Source organism: Platalea leucorodia (genome assembly GCF_965183815.1).
Source record: "Platalea leucorodia genome assembly, chromosome: W".
NCBI lineage: Eukaryota > Metazoa > Chordata > Aves > Pelecaniformes > Threskiornithidae > Platalea > Platalea leucorodia.
The window spans coordinates 5,076,976-5,094,134 of NC_138859.1; the positions used below are offsets into that span (position 1 = coordinate 5,076,976).

Consider the following 17,159-nt stretch of genomic DNA (forward strand, 5'->3'; position numbering starts at 1 on the left):
CCCTGATTGGCCGGCGCCCGCCGCCGCGATTGGCGGGCGGGGCAGGCCAGACCGGAAGCGGCGGTCGCCGAGACAACAGCCAAGCGTGGGGAGAAGGGGCGGAGCCGGCCGTCGTCCCGCCGGAAAGGCGGTGACCGAGGAGGACCAAATTTCAGCGCTAGGCGAAGCCGCTAGCCGCTGCAGGGGAGACCCGGGGCAGGGCCTAGGGGGTCCCGCCTGCCCGCGGCCCGCACCGGGGGCATGAAGGAGGAGACCACCACCGCCCGCCTTGGATGTCATAGGTTTATTTGCAGACATCCATTTTGCAGTCATCCGGAGCGCACCACCCTCCAGCTTGGAGGCTCGTGTTCTCCAGGGTGGCAAATTTCCCCCACAACTGGTTACTTAATTAGTCATTTAATAACGAAGTGACCCCTTCCTGGCTGCCTCCCGTGTGCTAGGTATGGCGCAGTCCCCAGCCACCATGGCGAGGTAGGTCAGCGGTAGCCCAGTGCCACAAATGGAGACACATGGGGTGACAGCAGCGGGACGTGGGGTACTGACCCCAAGGACCACAGCAGTCTGGAGCCAAAGCTGTTGGGTGAATGAGTGCTGCCAACTTGCCTGTTTGTTGGTTTTTTTTGGGTTTTTTGTTTGTTTGTTTGTTTGTTTTGAAGGAAAAAGGGCTCTACTTCCTAGCAGAGACTCAAGCATCACTTCCACCTTCTGGGTGTAGCTGCTGAATGGGAACAAAAGCAGTAAAAGCGAGATATGTAGAGATACCCAGGAAAGCATAGCACCACAGTGCATGCAGAGCTCTCAAACTGCTTTCCAGAACTGGGTCCGTTGCCCCTTTTTTTCTTTTTTTTTTTTTTTTCCCAAATAGGGTATTGAAGCACAGAGAGGTTAATAACAAAAAATAAAACAACAATCTCACTTTAAGCCACATAATGAGTCAAGTCAGACCTAGGAGGAGAGGGCAGTGCTCTCCAGCCCCGCTCCCCACATGCCAACACCGCTGCTTCCTGAGGGGAAGGGGAGATGCACACTAAGAACATGACCATGCCTTGGCATAAATAGGTGGCTTGAAGTGTTGCAGGAAGAATAGACAGAGATGGGATGGCGAAATGGGTGTGGGAACTGATGCTAATTGCTGGGAACTGAGATACACCAAGCCCTGACCTCCCCAAAGCAGTGCCATCCCTTGGGATGGCAGCGCAGGCAATGCCAGCCCCACGGATCAGAGGGGAGAGGTACTCCAAACAGCCGCAACCTTTTGCAGTGGTGGTGGCTTTCAGTCATCTTTTTCCAGGTGGTACAAACTGGACACAATTCCACCCCTGCCCCATGCCAGGACCACGGGACACACCGTCCCGCCACTGGCCTGAGGCTAGGGAAGTTTCCCAGCAGAGCTCTCCCCCTGCACAGAGGGACAGGGTGCTGGGCAGGAGCCACTACCACAGAGCGCACACACAACACTTAAAAAAGCCCAAAGAGCAGCAGCTTTGCAGAGTGCAGGATGAAACCGCTCTGCAGAGCATGCTGAGGATGACATGTCCCCTGTCATGCTTAGCCAAGGGACACATGGACCTGTCCTGGTTTCAGCTGGGACAGAGTTAATTTCCTTCCTAGTAGCTGGCATAGTGCTGTTTTGGATTTAGGATGAGAATAATGTTGATAACACACTGATGTTTTAGTTGTTGCTAAGCAGTGCTTACACCAGTCAAGGACTTTTCAGCTTCCCCTGCTCTGCCCAGTGCACAAGCAGCTGGGAGGGGGCACAGCCAGGACAGCTGGCCCAGACTGGCCAAAGGGCTATGCCATACCGTATGGCGTCATGGCCAGTATAGAAACTGGGGAGTTGGCCGGGGGGCAGCGATTGCTGCTCGGGGATGTGCTGGGCATCGGTTGGCAGGCGGTGAGCAATTGTATAGTCTATCACTTGCTTTGTATATTATTATTGTATTTTTATACTATTACTACTACTACTACTACTATTACTACTATTCTATTTTATTTTACTTCAATTATTAAACTGTTCTTATCTCAACCCACGAGTTTTCTCAATTTCACCCTTCCAATTCTCTTCCTCATCCCACCAGGATGAGGGGAGTGAGCGAGCGGCTGTGTGGTGCTTAGTTGCTGGCTGGGGTTAAACCATGACAGCTAGAAATAATCCACCCTTATGGTGCCAGTCCAGGTCCACCTGAGCCACTTCAATCTTAGCAGCCTGATCCACCTGCTGGTTGTTTTGATGTTCTTCAGTGGCCTGACTCTTGGGTACGTGAGCATCTACGTGACGTACTTTTACAACCAGGTTCTCTACCCGGGCAGCAATATCTTGCCATAATGCGGCAGACCAGATGGGTTTGCCTCTGCACGGCCAGTTGCTCTGCTTCCATTGCTGCAACCACCCCCACCGGGCATTTGCCACCATCCATGAGTCAGTATAGAGATAGACCACTGGCCACTTTTCTCCTTCAGCAATATCCAAAGCCAGCTGGATGGCTTTCACCTCTGCAAACTGACTCGATTCACCTTCTCCTTCAGCAGTTTCTGCGACTTGTCGTATAGGGCTCCACACAGCAGCCTTCCACCTCCGATGCTTCCCCACAAGGCGACAGGACCCATCAGTGAACAGGGCATATTGCTTCTCATTTTCTGGTAGTTTATTATACAGTGGGGCCTCCTCAGCATGCGTCACCTCCTCCTCTGGCGATAATCCAAAATCTTTGCCTTCTGGCCAGTCCATGATCACTTCCAAGATTCCTGGGCGACTGGGGTTTCCTATTCGAGCCCATCCGTTGGGATCTGACGACGTCCATCTTGCCATTTTATTCCTAAGAACTGGATCTCCTGTGCAGGTCCCTTGACCTTACTTTGTTTTATGGCAAAGCCAGTCTCCAGAAGGATTTGGACTATTTGCTTCCCTTTCTCAAAAACCTCTTCTGCTGTGTTGCCCCACACGATGACGTCATCAATGTATTGCAGGTGTTCCGGAGCCCCACCCTGTTCCAGTGCAGCCTGGATCAGTCCATGGCAAATGGTGGGGCTGTGTTTCCGCCCCTGGGGCAGTCGATTCCAGGTGTACTGGACGCCCCTCCAAGTGAAAGCAAACTGTGGCCTGCACTCTGCTGCCAAAGGGATTGAGAAAAATGCATTAGCGATGTCAATGGTGGCACACCACTTGGCTGCCTTTGACTCCAGTTCGTATTGAAGTTCTAGCATGTCCGGCACGGCAGCGCTCAGTGGCGGCGTGACTTCGTTCAGTCCGGGATAGTCTACTGTTAGTCTCCACTCTCCATTAGACTTTCGCACTGGCCATATGGGACTGTTAAAAGGTGAGGGAGTCTTGCTGATCACTCCTTGGCTCTGCAGTCGACGAATCAGCTTATGGACGGGAATCAGGGAGTCTCGGTTGGTGCGATATTGCTGCCGGTGCGCTGTTGTGGTAGCGATTGGCACCTGTTGTTCTTCGGCCCTCAGCAACCCCACAATAGACGGGTCCTCTGAGAGACCAACCAGGGTAGACAGCTGTTTAATTTCCTCCGTCTCCAAGGCAGCTGTACCAAAAACCCACCGGTACCCTCTTGGGTCCTTGAAATACCCTCTCCTGAGGTGGTCTATGCCAAGGATGCACGGGGCCTCTGGGCCAGTCATAATGGGGTGCTTTTGCCACTCTTTCCCAGTTAGGCTCACTTCAGCCTGCAACACAGTCAGCTGTTGGGATCCCCCTGTCACTCCAGAAATATGGATGGGTTCTGCCCCTTCATAGCTTGATGGCATGAGGATACACTGTGCATCGGAGCCTTATACTCCCATGGGGCTGATGTGCCAGGCCATCAAATCCACACAGTCCAGTACACCCGGTTGTCCCTTTCCTCCACCTGGCTGGAGGCAGGGCCCCTCTAGTCCTGGTCATAGCATTCGTTACTCACTTCTTGTAAATGCAAATCAAAAATCCCTTTATTAAGATCGGAAGCAAAATCAGCCCTTCTACTCTGTCTGGGGAACTGCTCGCTGGAAACTGGAGCAGCAATTTTCCTGGGAGAACCCCCTTTTGTAGTTGTTTTTCCTTGCAACTCACGTACTCATGCCTCTAGGGTCGAGGTAGATTTTCCATCCCACTTCCTCATATCCTCTCCATGGTCACACAGATAAAACCACAGGGTGCCCCGTGGTGTGTATCCACTATATCTTCTCTCTTGAGCAGAGGGACGCTTACTCCTGATGGCTGAGATACTGGTCCGTACAGGTGAGGAGTAGGACATGTCCTCTTTGAATCGCTGGAACTCCCGGGATAATTTCTCAGCTAGCACATCAGGCAGTTTCTCCACAGCCGAGATGCAGGCCCGTAGGGAGGAAGAGAGACTTTCTTCGTATTGTCGGAGTTGGCCAGCCAATTCATCCACCACTGGTCCCTCTTCATCTTTCCAGGTCATTATTGCCAAAGAGTTTGCATATGATGATGGTGCGCTCCATACAAGCCACATGGGTCGTGTGCACTGGACTTCATCTGGATCTTTGGATAACTGCTCGTTGTCCAGGTCATTATGAATCACCTCCAGCACGGCTAATTCCCTCAGGTACTGGATACCTCTCTCCATGGTGGTCCACTTGCCTGGGTGACATATAACATCTTCCTTGAAGGGCTACCTTTCCTTCACACCTGACAGGAGTTGCCTCCAGAGGCTGAGGGCTTTTGCCCCTTTTCCAATTGCTTTGTCAGTGTCCCCTTCCCTAGAAAGGGATCCCAGCTGCTTGGCTTCCCTACCCTCTAATTCCAGGCTACTGGCCCCATTATCCCAGCATCGGAGCAGCCAGGTGACGATGTGCTCGCCTGGACGACAACTAAAATCTTTTCGCATATCTCGCAGCTCACTCAGGGACAGGGCTCGGGTGGTTACCATCTCATTTGTGGGTTCTGCCTCTTCCTCCTCCTGTTCTCTTGATGGCCCTGGTTCATCATCAGCCCTTACTAAACGAGTTGATTTTCTCGTGTATTTTTTCTTCTGTATAGGGGCAACTGATACTGGCACGGGTTGGTTCTCTGGCATAGCCGCAGTGCCTGTCACAGGGGCTGGTGTAGCTGCAGCACCTGTCACAGGCACTGGCGTAGCCGTAGCACCTGTCACGGGGGTTGGCATAGCCACAGTGCCTGTTGCCGGGGCTGGCATAGCCGCAGCGCCTGTCATTTTGTCGTCCGATCCAGAGACCCTCTCTTCCCCTTGAGGGTTCTGAATGGTGTTGAATAGGGCTCGGTAGGCATGGGCCAGGCCCCAGCACATTGCGGTGATTTGTGTCTCTCTGGAGTTGCCAGGGTGACAGCATACTTTCTCCAAATGTTCTACTAATTTTTCAGGATTCTGCACTTGTTCAGGGGTGAAGTTCCAAAACACTGGAGGGGCCCACCGTCCTAGGTACTTGCCCATGCTCTCCCACACACCCTGCCACTCATAACTATCCAGCCTTGGGGCAGATCTCTGGATGATATTCTTAAAATGCTTATTAACCTTAGACAAAACCGAAACAATATTCCCAAGAACTACCAATCTACTATCTTAACTACCCAAGGATGTTCAAGATACAGAAAAGTTGTTATAATGAAGGAGGAAACAGTGATACACTCTGCAATTGCTCACCACCCGCCGACCGATGCCCAGCCTGTCCCCGAGCAGCGATCACTGCCCCCTGGGCAACTCCCCCCAGTTTATATACTGAGCATGACGCCATACGGTATGGCATAGCCCTTTGGCCAGTCTGGGCCAGCTGTCCTGGCTGTGCTCCCTCCCAGCTTCTTGTGCACCGGGCAGAGCATGGGAAGCTGAAAAGTCCTTGACCAGTGTGAGCACTGCTTAGCAACAACTAAAACATCAGTGTGTTATCGACATTATTCTTATCCTAAATCCAAAACACAGCACTCTACCAGCTACTAGGAAGAAAATTAACTCTATCCCAGCTGAAACCAGGACAACAGTCAGGCAGCAAGCTCCTGACCAGGTTACGAGGTTACAACAAGACCTATTTGGGCCCCAGCCTTGGAGGTTAGCAACATGTGTTATCTAGACTTTTGACGTCAAATGAAAATTCAATGGGTAGCTGCTACCTCCATCCCTTTCCTCCTCTCCACACCAATGCACCCCTCACCCATCAGCATGGCCCCCTCAGCACTGAAAACCATCTGGCCACCAAGGAGTCACAGTATACAGCAAATAACCTATTTTTAAGGGTGGGACTGTTTAAGCCCATCTAATTGTGGGCTGACACATTCCTGCCCCCCACAGCTCCCTTCTGCATGCTGCTACCCCTTGCCTTGCACCAGCACTGGTGTGCATGCAACCAGGCAGTGAGGCAGCCCAGGGAGTCATGCCAGCTACAAACCAGTCCCTGGTTGTGTCGGGTGAAATTAAGCAGGACATGCCCACAGGGCATGGGATATGCAAGGCTGAGGTGGGAGAGCACGGCCAGCAGGTCAGGAGGTGGCCACGCAATGGAAACCCCAAATTAGAGCAGTTTAAGCCTCCCTGGAATTGCACCCTAACATCTAAGCAAGCATTACCCTCCTGCAGGGGCAAAATACAAAACTAAACCTGCCCTCAAGAGCCATTTTCCACAGCTACTGGGCACTTGGGCATAACAGTAAGAACTGAAATGCTCAACAAGGTAACAAAACACTTTCCCTGGGACTCTCCAGGGCAGAGGAGAGGAAAAGCCTGGAGTTACACTAGCAGTATGCAGTGAGGAACTCAAACAGGGGCAGTCATGGTGCATGAGTTAAAAACCAAATGGGACCAGAACAAAAATCAAAGCAAGAATTCCAGGCAAGCAGTCCTCAGCTCTTTCCAGAGGGGAAAGAGACGAAAGGTTTCATAGCACCAAGTAATGCCACACAGTGGTTCAGGGCAGTAAGGAATCCCAGCTCCCGTCAAAACTGCAGGGGAAATTTAGCTGGGATGTGGCCAGGCACCATGGTCACTGTCCTCTACCTCTGCCCATAAAGAAAGAAATATGACGTCTCCTGACTGCAAGCAGTCAAGGGCGGGTTTGGGGTAGCTCACTTGCTGCACAAAGTCCCATGCAGAAATCCAAGGTCAAGAGGGAGATAAGCACCAAATATGGGATCACAGATGCCATCAGCTGCAGTGCCTGGGGTCCCTTCAAGGTGACATAACCCCCAGCACATACACAGATACCAGTGGGTTAAGCCACCTCCCAGAAGAGTTGTCACTTTCAAGCAGCTGTTCCCAGGCACCAGAGCTCACACCAAGGCCACTCTTGCAATTGGGACAGGTACTCCAGACTACCCTTTCCTCCTGACCAGACCCAATATGGGGGTGAGTCAATGCTCTGTCACTACATTGTGCTGCAACTCAACCATTCCCAATCAACAGCCTGCATCTGGCAGCACATGCTCAGGAAGAGATTGGGAGCCCTGACTGCTACAGCCCAGCCCACAGGGGCACCAACAGGCCGAGACCACGAGTGGAGAGTTTCTTGGTCGTGGACACAGTTCTTCCTGCTACCACCCCCAACAAGCTAAGCCTGCCTCAGGCTGTACGAGGCAGCCCAGCCTGCTCGACGACCAGGAAAATGGGAGTGAGTGTAGGGCAGGAGGGGCCTCACTACAGAGCAACCAACTGACTTTACAGCAGAGCAGCTGCCACTGAGACCCCAGGAACCATCTGCATGCATAACGTGCAGCATAAAAACCGAGCACACAAAGAGAAGTGGCTGAAGGACTTTCCCTCTCCTCCTCCCCTCCCCTCCCCTCCCCAGCAGGCCCCTTCCTGTGAGTCACTGTCTCTGCACAGGCAAGGTGACACCTTGCCGGTCACTGAAGCCGACCAGCTGCACAGTGGGGACAGTTGTCAGGAAAGTAGCAGCAAGACCCCCAGTTAGTGTTCCTCCAGAGGAGCACTTCAGGACTCTTGCTTCTTGGGCTCCTGCAGCAGACTCCTCCCGCTGCCAACAAATGCCCAGCAAGAGCTCTAACCTCAACTGCTGAGAAACACCATCACAATGAGTGGGGAACAGCTGGCTCTGGTCCTTTTGTGCAGTGCTGAGGCAGGGAGCTGGGGATAATACCTGACTGCTGTCAGCAGACACTTGTTGCTGGTGGCTCATGTATTCCTCCCGGTAAGGCAGGGAGACAACCACAGCCTCAGCCAACGAGCAGGTCAGGTTCCCCACATCTCCAACACTACCTGAGCTGAAGCTGGCTGAACCAGGTGCTGATGGCACAGTCCACACTCATCACCAAGGAGATCCCCAGCAGGAGGCACATTCTGCTCACCAAGAAGCCCAGCGACTCAAAGAGGAATCTGCAGGCATAACAGACATGGTAAGGATATCATGGCCAGCATGTCTGCAAGGACAGGCTGCTACCCTCAGTCCCAGCAGACTGATTTTCCTGACAGTGAGAGGCTGTGGCCAGCTCTGAGGCCATGTAGCAGAGCAAGCAGGAAGCAGCGATGAGGGTGTAGCCCCCCCACCATATGCAGGGGATGGAAGCAGGCCCAGGAGTGGGTGCACACAGCCTGTGCCTCCTGCAGGTAGAGCTGGAAGCAACCGATGAGGCTTCCCAGCCTGGACTCCAGATCCGGAGGCACCAGTGTCGCCTCCTGCACCTGGGCCAAGACCCGAGCGTGCTCCTCCACAGCACTGAAGAGCTCCTGCAGGCGCTGGAGCTGCTCTGCTGGCAGGTCATGAGACACCAGCAAGTAGGAGTGCAGGAAGCGGTCCACCTACAGGAGAGGGGACACAGGGTCAGACAGCGGCACTGGGACCACTGGGAATGGGATTCACTGCCATCTTCCTCACTCGGCCCCTTCAGAATGGGAACAGCCCCAATCTGCCAACCCCTGCCAGGACAGACCTGTCCCCAGCTGCATCACCTGGGGCTGGTCACCCAAATACAGGATGTGACCGGCAGGAAACACAGTCCTTCTGCCAAAGTGACATCACTCTCAAGTGACATATCCATCCCAACAGCCACACTGACTCCTCTCAGTCACTCAGTTCTTCACCTGCAGGTGCACCTCTGTTAACATCGTGCATCACTAAGAGCTTTTGTGCAGTCTTTGGTAAGAATAAGGCAAATGTCCCCCAGAAGTTCAAGTCATTACTAGCTATTAATCTGAACCCAATGTAAAATTTTACATTGTTTGTCTGAGGACAGACATCGAATTAAAGAGCTTATAGTGGATCAAATCAAACTGCTCCCTCTTCTTGAATACAGGCACATTGACCCACTGTACCATAGGCTAAGGAGGGTTCATTTTGCCTCTTACTTCAAGAGGACAGGAGCAGAGGCAGCTATGATCTCAAAGTTGTAAAAAAAGTCTTACGAGGGCATTACCAGGGCAGGGCACCTGTGCAAACATTCAGCTGCTCAGCAGCGTAGCTCTGCTCAAGCCCTGAAACACACTGATACCTTCATGTGGCTTCCAGTTGCCTCAGAGCACAGGCAGAATCAGCCTGCCCCTGCCCACGAATGGCAAACATACACACCAGCTCTCTCTCAGGCCTGCATGACCTCCCTGGTATGGCAAAGTTTCTTCAAAACCAATGTGATCAAGCCAGAAACCTCCTCAGACAACTGAGTGCAAATATTTAAACAGGCAGGACTGGATAACGCTAATTACTAATAGATGATGATTGATATCCTCAGTGACTAATGGACAGTAAAGTACATTATCATCTTTAAATGACAAAGCACTCTGCTTCTCTATAAATACACAACAGAGAGGCTGAACACTTCTGCCTTCCCATCAGCAATCATATGAGGGGAACAGAGGGTCCAGTATGCTGGACAGACCCTCCTCTTAGGGAAGTCTGCTGCCTCCCTGGGGTTAAGGACATCACTAGGAAACTTCCTAGCCTGGTACAGTCCTTGGACTATTACCCATTGCTGCTCTTCCATGTGGGTGGTGATGAAGCCGCAACATGTAGTCCAAGGGCAATCAAAAGAGACTTCAGGGCCTTGGGATGGTTGGTGAGGGAATTGGGAGCACAGGTTATTTTTTCCTCCCTCCTTCCAGTTGCAGGTAGTGACATTGGAAGAAACAGACGGACCCAGTCTATTTATACATGGCTCCGTGGCTGGTGTCACCACCACAATTTTGGGTTTTTCAATAATACACCAACCATATCCTGGGCTGCATCAAAAGAACCATGGCCAGCAGGTCGAGGGAGGTGATTCTCCCCCTCTACTCTGCTCTGGTGAGACCCCACCTGGAGTACTGCATCCAGCTCTGGGGTCTCCAGCACAGGAAGGACATGGACCTGTTGGAGAGGGTCCAGAGGAGGGCCACAAAAATGATCAGAGGGCTGGAACACCTCTCCTATGAGGAAAGGCTGAGAGAGTTGGGGTTGTTCAGCCTGGAGAAGAGAAGGCTGCGGAGACACCTTATTGCAGCCTTCCAGTACCTGAAGGGGACTTATAAGAAAGATGGGGACAAACTTTTTAGCAAGGCCTGTAGCGATAGGACAAGGGGTAATGGTTTTAAACTAAAAGAGGGGAGATTCAGACTAGATATAAGGAAGAAATTTTTCACGATGAGGGTGGTGAAACACTGGCACAGGTTGCCCAGAGAGGTGGTAGATGCCCCATCCTTGGAAACATTCAAGGCCAGGCTGGATGGGGCTCTGAGCAACCTGATCTGGTTGTAGATGTCCCTGCCCATTGCAGGGGGGTTGGACTAGGTGACCTTTAAAGGTCCCTTCCATCCCAAAGCATTCTATGATTCTATATCCTCTCCAGCTCCTCACTGACTTGCACCAATGGTGTCCAATTGGTACATCATGGGTTGTTTCCAGGCAACTGGGCCCAAAACAGGACCTGATCTGGTTTGGTTTTTTTCTTGAGAACCCCAGGAGTACAGCAGGGAGCTGGAGGAGTTATTCTTGTGCTCCTAGCAATCCAGGTGTCCCTCAAAGGCAGGCAGGCACTTAGCTGAGACACATACCTTGTAACACGTGGCAAATCTGGTTCTGTAACATGCTAAGAGTCACAACTTACAGCCCTCACATCCTCCATAGAGGCTCTGGCTTGCCCTGGCACATGGCCTGCTCCATTGCTTGGGCTTCTTCTACGCCTGGTATAGTCACTCTCATTCAAATTTTGTCATTCAGCTGTTGGGGTTCTGTATTTCGTTGCACTTGGTGTAAACTGTTCCTTCTCTATCCCACTTTACTGTCACCTGTTACATGGTGTTTCTTTTATTTAGTCCTTTGTTACTGTTTTCCTTCTGTCACTGATCTAGAATAGCTTGTTAGCTAACACTGTTTCTCCTCCAAAACTGAAGCAGCATCAAAACACCCATTTGTATTCTTGCATCTCCATTAACAAAACTTGCCCCTAGCTGTCTTCAGCCTTGAGGAAACAGCCTTCCCAGTAACCAAATCCACCTCTGACCATCTATGACCAATTCTCATCCTGAAGCGAATGCCACCTTCCAGGCCAGTATTTTCCACACCACAGCACTTACCACCAAGTACTAAACAGGTATCTCCTGTTTCTCTTTTGGGAAAATGATGCTGCCTTTTACTGGAGCAAACACTGCAAGGAGGTAACTCTCTTCAAAATAAGTTCCCTGCAAAGATAATACCATGTCACCTCCCCACCTCCACCAAACAGAAGAGGTATGTGTTTAAAAAGCCATTCCTTCTCCTCTCTAGTTCAATGGGGAGGCCTACCATAGGCCCTACCTGCTTGGCGTTGATGTGATAGACCGAGAGCTGCTGCAAGGCTGCAGACACAGCGTCGCCATCCCCAGAGAAAAGCTCAGCCATCACCTCCCCGATCTTACTGTAGGGGATGGGCGCATCCAGCAGCAGGGCCACAGTGGGCACGAGGTTCACCTGGGGAACAGCCTCAGGCTCCTGGAGAGACAGGGGAGGAATCGGAAATTCAGAAAGAACACAGCAATGTGGCTTTTCACTCGGGCTAGAGGACGGTGGGGGAGGCATCCCTGTTAAGAGGAGAATCTGGGAAAGCCGGGGGGAAAAAACACAGGGGAAAGCAGATGCACAGCTAAGCCCTCCCTGAGTGCCCTGCGTAGGGGAGGATGCCTGCTGGGAGCCACAGGTCCTTAGGTCTGGCCCTGGCTCACCTGGCCCAACTCACCCCTCACAGCTGGAGGGGCCTGAACATGGGTCCCCAAACACTTCAGTCACCTGCATCCTGTGTCAGCCTTTCCACTGTTCTCTCAGGAAAGGTGACAGACTCCCAGGCCCTCTCAATCTAAACAACAGTTACTTTCTGTAACCCCAGGATGCAGTTTTTGTCCTGGATACCACTTCAGGCAGTGGCAGCTAAGGATCAGCTTCTTCTGACCTCAGGAGGGCCAGTGCCAAATAGGGGTGTTTTGCTGTACACAAACAGTGCTGCATTCACTTTCTTCTCGCTGTCGCTGCCATGGTCTCTGGTCTCTGTCATGCCATAGTCCCCAGCCACCAGAAGGGCATCATTCCCCAGGTGATCCACCAAGGACCTGTCACTGGGATAAGGAAGGTCAACCTCTACCTGGGCAGGGTCCCAGGTAGCACAGGTGGGAGAGGATGTGTTCCCACCAAGCCTGCCTGTTACCACAGAGGTGAAGCCCACAAAAGAATCTGAGCAAAACTAAGTGCTGATGCAGAGCTGTAACAACTGAGCCAGGGACCAGGGCAATGGATGCTTCAAAACTGAACTGAAAATTCAGAGTCCTGAGACAGAGCGGAATGATCCTGCCTAGGTCCCCTGTGAACAGTAGCTAGTCCCTCAAGGCCTTCAGGGATCTCAACAAAATGCAATTCAGAAGGAAGGTTCCCAACAGGAACAAATTTCAGGCTGCTTCTATTTGGGACTTGTCTATCGCATCATGTTGTGTGAACAATCTCCTACTTTTAAGGAAAAAAGAGAGGATATGTCCCTGAAGGATGCAGTAAGTATGACACAATGTACACTGCACTCTCAGATGCAGCAGGGCAAGTTACTCGCTCCTTCCAGCAGCAAAAATTAAAGCAGTCCTAAGAGTCAAAAGCCACAGCATTTGGTACTGAGGCACGGCTGTGTGATCAGGATTTCTGAATCCCATTCTGCCCTCTGACACAAAGGCACAACTTATGGATCTACGGCACAGTAAATGTAGCATTTCCTTGTTAAGGGAGCAGCAGCCGCCCAAGCATTCACACACCATTCAGGGAGTCGCACACACACCACCTGAGACTTTAACTGCTAGGACCAGAGTCCCTTCGCAGCAGGCAGCTCCGTTGAGCTGATGTGCCCCTTTTCGACTCCTTGCTCACACACACACTCACCCTCGGGCACTTCCTCTCCCTTCAGGCTCGACCCTAGGTCTCCCCGAAGCAGAGTCTCCGACACGACGTATGCCAGGTGAATTTATTGAGTGGTACAGCGGGGAAGAGCAGCTCGAGCTGGGTGCCTCCGGAGAGGGACCCCGAACAAAGAAATCCCTGGGCAATTATACCCTTACAGTCTATGTTCCCCTCCCCTCATGCGACGGTTCAGTCCAATAGTAATATTTGGGTCTGGGGTCTTCTTGTTCCTTATTGGATCCTTTCCCAGTCTCCGGGCAGGTCATTCTTTTTATTATCTTGAATAGTTGCAGCTTCTGCTGATGGTTTCGGCTACCTTATCTTCCTGGTTTGCACTGGTTTCAGGGCCTTCCTTCATGTAGCTAGGTAGGAGTTCAGCATACGGTCAGCGTATCTAGGTGAAAGTTCACAGCTTGCAGTCTAAGGCTTCAACAGGCCTTTGGATCCTTATTTGAGCTAAAAAGTGACTTCTACAACATCCTAGCCAGGGTCCTCCAAGTGACACCATTTCCCACAGCATTCTCCTGGAGAAACTGGCTGCTCATGGCTTGGACAGACGTACTCTTTGCTGGGTAAAAAACTGGCTGGCTGGCTGGGCCCAAAGAGTGGTGGTGAATGGAGTTAAATCCAGTTGGCGGCCGGTCACAAGTGGTGTTCCCCAGGGCTCAGTACTGGGGCCAGTTCTGTTTAATATCTTTATCACTGATCTGGACGAGGGGATCGAGTGCACCCTCAGTGAGTTTGCAGATGACACCAAGTTGGGAGGGAGTGTTGATCTGCTGGAGGGTAGGAAGGCCCTGCAGAGGGACCTGGACAGGCTGGATCGATGGGCCGAGGCCAACTGTATGAGATTCAACAAGGCCAAGTGCCAGGTCCTGCACTTGGGTCACAACAACCCCAGGCAACGCTACAGGCTGGGGGAGGAGTGGCTGGAGAGCTGCCTGGCAGAAAAGGACCTGGGGGTGTTGGTCAACAGCTGGCTGAATATGAGCCAGCAGTGTGCCCAGGTGACCAAGAGGGCCAATGGCATCCTGGCTTGTATCAGGAATAGTGTGGCCAGCAGAACTAGGGAAGTGATTGTCCCCTTATACTCGGCACTGGTGAGGCCACACCTCGAATCCTGTGTTCAGTTTTGGGCCCCTCACTACAAGAAGGACATGGAGGTGCTGGAGCGTGTCCAAAGAAGGGCAATGAGGCTGGTGAAGGGTCTGGAGCACAAGTCTTATGAGGAGCGGCTGAGGGAACTGGGGTTGTTTAGTCTGGAGAAGAGGAGGCTGAGGGGAGACCTCATTGCTCTCTACAACTCCCTGAAAGGAGGTTGTAGTGAGGTGGGGGTTGGTCTCTTCTCCCAAGTAACAAGGGATAGGACAAGAGGAAAGGGCCTCAAGTTGTGCCAGGGGAGGTTTAGGTTGGATATTAGTGTCATTAGCCAAAGTCTCAGACTGAGAGAGTGAGGCTCAGCTATACTCTAGCTGCACCATCACCTGGGGGTTTGGTTGAGAACCAAGGCTCTAAGACCTGAAGACAGTCTTACCTCTGAAACCAAACCCTGTTCTCTACCATTCCCCCATGAACATGTCTACACAACTGAGACTGCCCCATAGCTGGGGTTTCAGCTGCTGCTGGCCAAAGCCATTCTCCATGATAACAGGCACAGTAAGTGTTCCCTGTTGCCCTCTGCATCTGTAAATGCCTTGGGAAGACCTCACCAGGCTGGCTGAAGGAAGAGGCCAGCTGGCACCCCGCCCCCCACCACACTAATCACCTGAGCATCTCATTCATCTGGGTGAGCTTCTTAGTCATTTCAGATGATCAGGTCCATGTTTGTGCCCACAGTGGTCCATGCCAAGGAAGTGAGCAATCAGCATGTCCCATTCACCACTGTCCACTGCAGAACAAGAGCAGCCTTGTCACATACTAGCCTGGGATTCAGGCACGGGCTCTACTCCAGGATCCTCCTGCCAGAGCTTTCTGGTTGCCTCTGGAAACTGCCATTTCTTCCCCTCCTACCATCTGCCCAGGCAGCCACACAGTTAAAGCTAAGCATGAAGAAAGAGCTGCTCCTCCTGCTCCATCCTGGCAGGGTATTTCTAGGACAGATGTGGAAGTCTAACCTGTAGCCTCATCCCGTCAAGCTGCACTCTCTCCCAAACAAAGGAAAGGTATTTACAGAAGCAGTTTACAGGCCCCGAAAGCTGGCTTATCTGTGGAAATCCAGCTAGAGCACTGTAATCCCTGGGTGTGACTGTCCAGTGCCATTCCATAACAGAAAAAACTCTTCAGCCCTACCCCAAACTTGCAGTAGGACCTCCACATCACATAAAGGATTATCCAGGCCCTGGGGAAAGAGCTGCTTAGCAGTTGGATAGAGATGCTGCAGGATCCCATCGTCCACAGTGTGAAGATCCTTCACGTTAAAAGAAGGGAAGAAATATGAGCAGAAAAACTTCTTTGGTGTCGTGGTTTAACCGCAGCCAGCAACTAAGCACCACACAGCCGCTTGCTCACTCCCGCCCCAGCAGGATCGAGGGAAGAGAATCAGAGGGTAAAAGTGAGAACACTTGTGGGTTGAGATAAGAACAGTTTACTAATTGAAATATAATAAATTAAAAAAAATGTAACAAAAAGGAAAATAACAGAGAGAGACATAAAACCCAAGAAAGACAAGTGACACAAATGAAAACAATTGCTCACCACCAACTGACTGATGCCCAGTCAGTCCCCGAGCAGTGGCCCCCCCTGCCAACCTCCCCCCAGTTTTATTGCTGAGCATGACGTCACATGGCATGGAATAGCCCTTTGGTCAGTTGGGGTCAGCTGTCCCGGCTGTGTCCCCTCCCAAGATCTTGCCCACCCCCAGCCTCCTCGCTGGTGGGGTGGGGTGAGAAGCAGAAGAGGCCTTGACTCTATGTAAGCACTGCTCAGCAGTAACTAAACCATCCCTGTATTATCAACACTGTTTTCAGCACAAATCCAAAACACAGCCCCATACCAGCTACTGTGAAGAAAATTAAGTCTATCCCAGCCAAAACCAGCAAATTCAGGAAGAATCTTTCCCAAGTGTCATCACCCAGTGGCCAGCCCTGTTTCTAAGCCTACAAGTGCCCCTACACTAAATCCACCAGCACAACCTCATTACTTATCGCTGACCTCTAAGGCATCACCGCAGCAGAAAGACCTGGTTGAACAAGCCAAAAAGCAGACAGGTACCCATTCGTACTACTGCAGCACTTAAGAAGGTGCAGCGCAAAGCAGACAAACCCTCACCAAAGGCCCTGCAACCCCACTGTAAAACACAAGGCGGTAGATGGCTGCTGACAGACAGAGGCTAAGTGGAAGCCATGAGTCCTGGACTCTGAATTTAAACACAACGCTGGTGGGTTTTCATATGCAGAAAAGAGAAGGCAAAAATGTGATGCGCTGCATGGTGGCAGTGGGGGGATTGGCTTGGAAGCGGTAAGGCGGGCATGGTGGGGCTGGGAGATTGTGAGGTGGTGCAGGAAACTCAGCTTGTTCTCATAGGGCAGTGGACTGACCTTAGCTGGGTTAAACCAGGCAAACTCAAAATGGAGGGCATCGATGATGACAAGCACGGCCTTGGAAAAGCGCTGGGGCACCCAACAGGAGCCCAGCAGGAGGCTCTGCCTCTCCCACAGTGGTGGCATGAGTGGGTCTGAGCAGGAACTGTTGTTGGCAAGCTCATTCCAGGTGAGCAGGAAGCCACTCATGAAGAGCCTGATACCAGCAAAAAAGAGAAAGCAGACCCAGGCTAGGAAGAGCAGCACTGGCCACTGCTGCATCCTAGGGGGAAGGACAGGTAAGCTCAGACTCCTATGGCTCTACCTGGGCCAATGTCCTGG

At 51.9% G+C, this 17,159-nt stretch overlaps 1 protein-coding gene across 1 annotated transcript; it reads right to left on the minus strand.

The window, feature by feature from the left end:
- Positions 1 to 170: 170 nt before the first annotated feature.
- LOC309601712 (GPI ethanolamine phosphate transferase 3-like) lies at positions 171 to 17,152 on the minus strand (the record flags this gene model as incomplete). Its single annotated transcript, XM_082334876.1, is given in 11 exon segments — positions 171 to 177; positions 8,184 to 8,300; positions 8,382 to 8,458; positions 8,460 to 8,723; positions 11,689 to 11,862; positions 12,317 to 12,473; positions 15,065 to 15,107; positions 15,110 to 15,187; positions 15,556 to 15,765; positions 16,719 to 16,757; positions 16,760 to 17,152. Coding segments are annotated over 11 exon segments (1,506 nt in total). The 5' UTR covers positions 17,100 to 17,152.
- Positions 17,153 to 17,159: the final 7 nt, after the last annotated feature.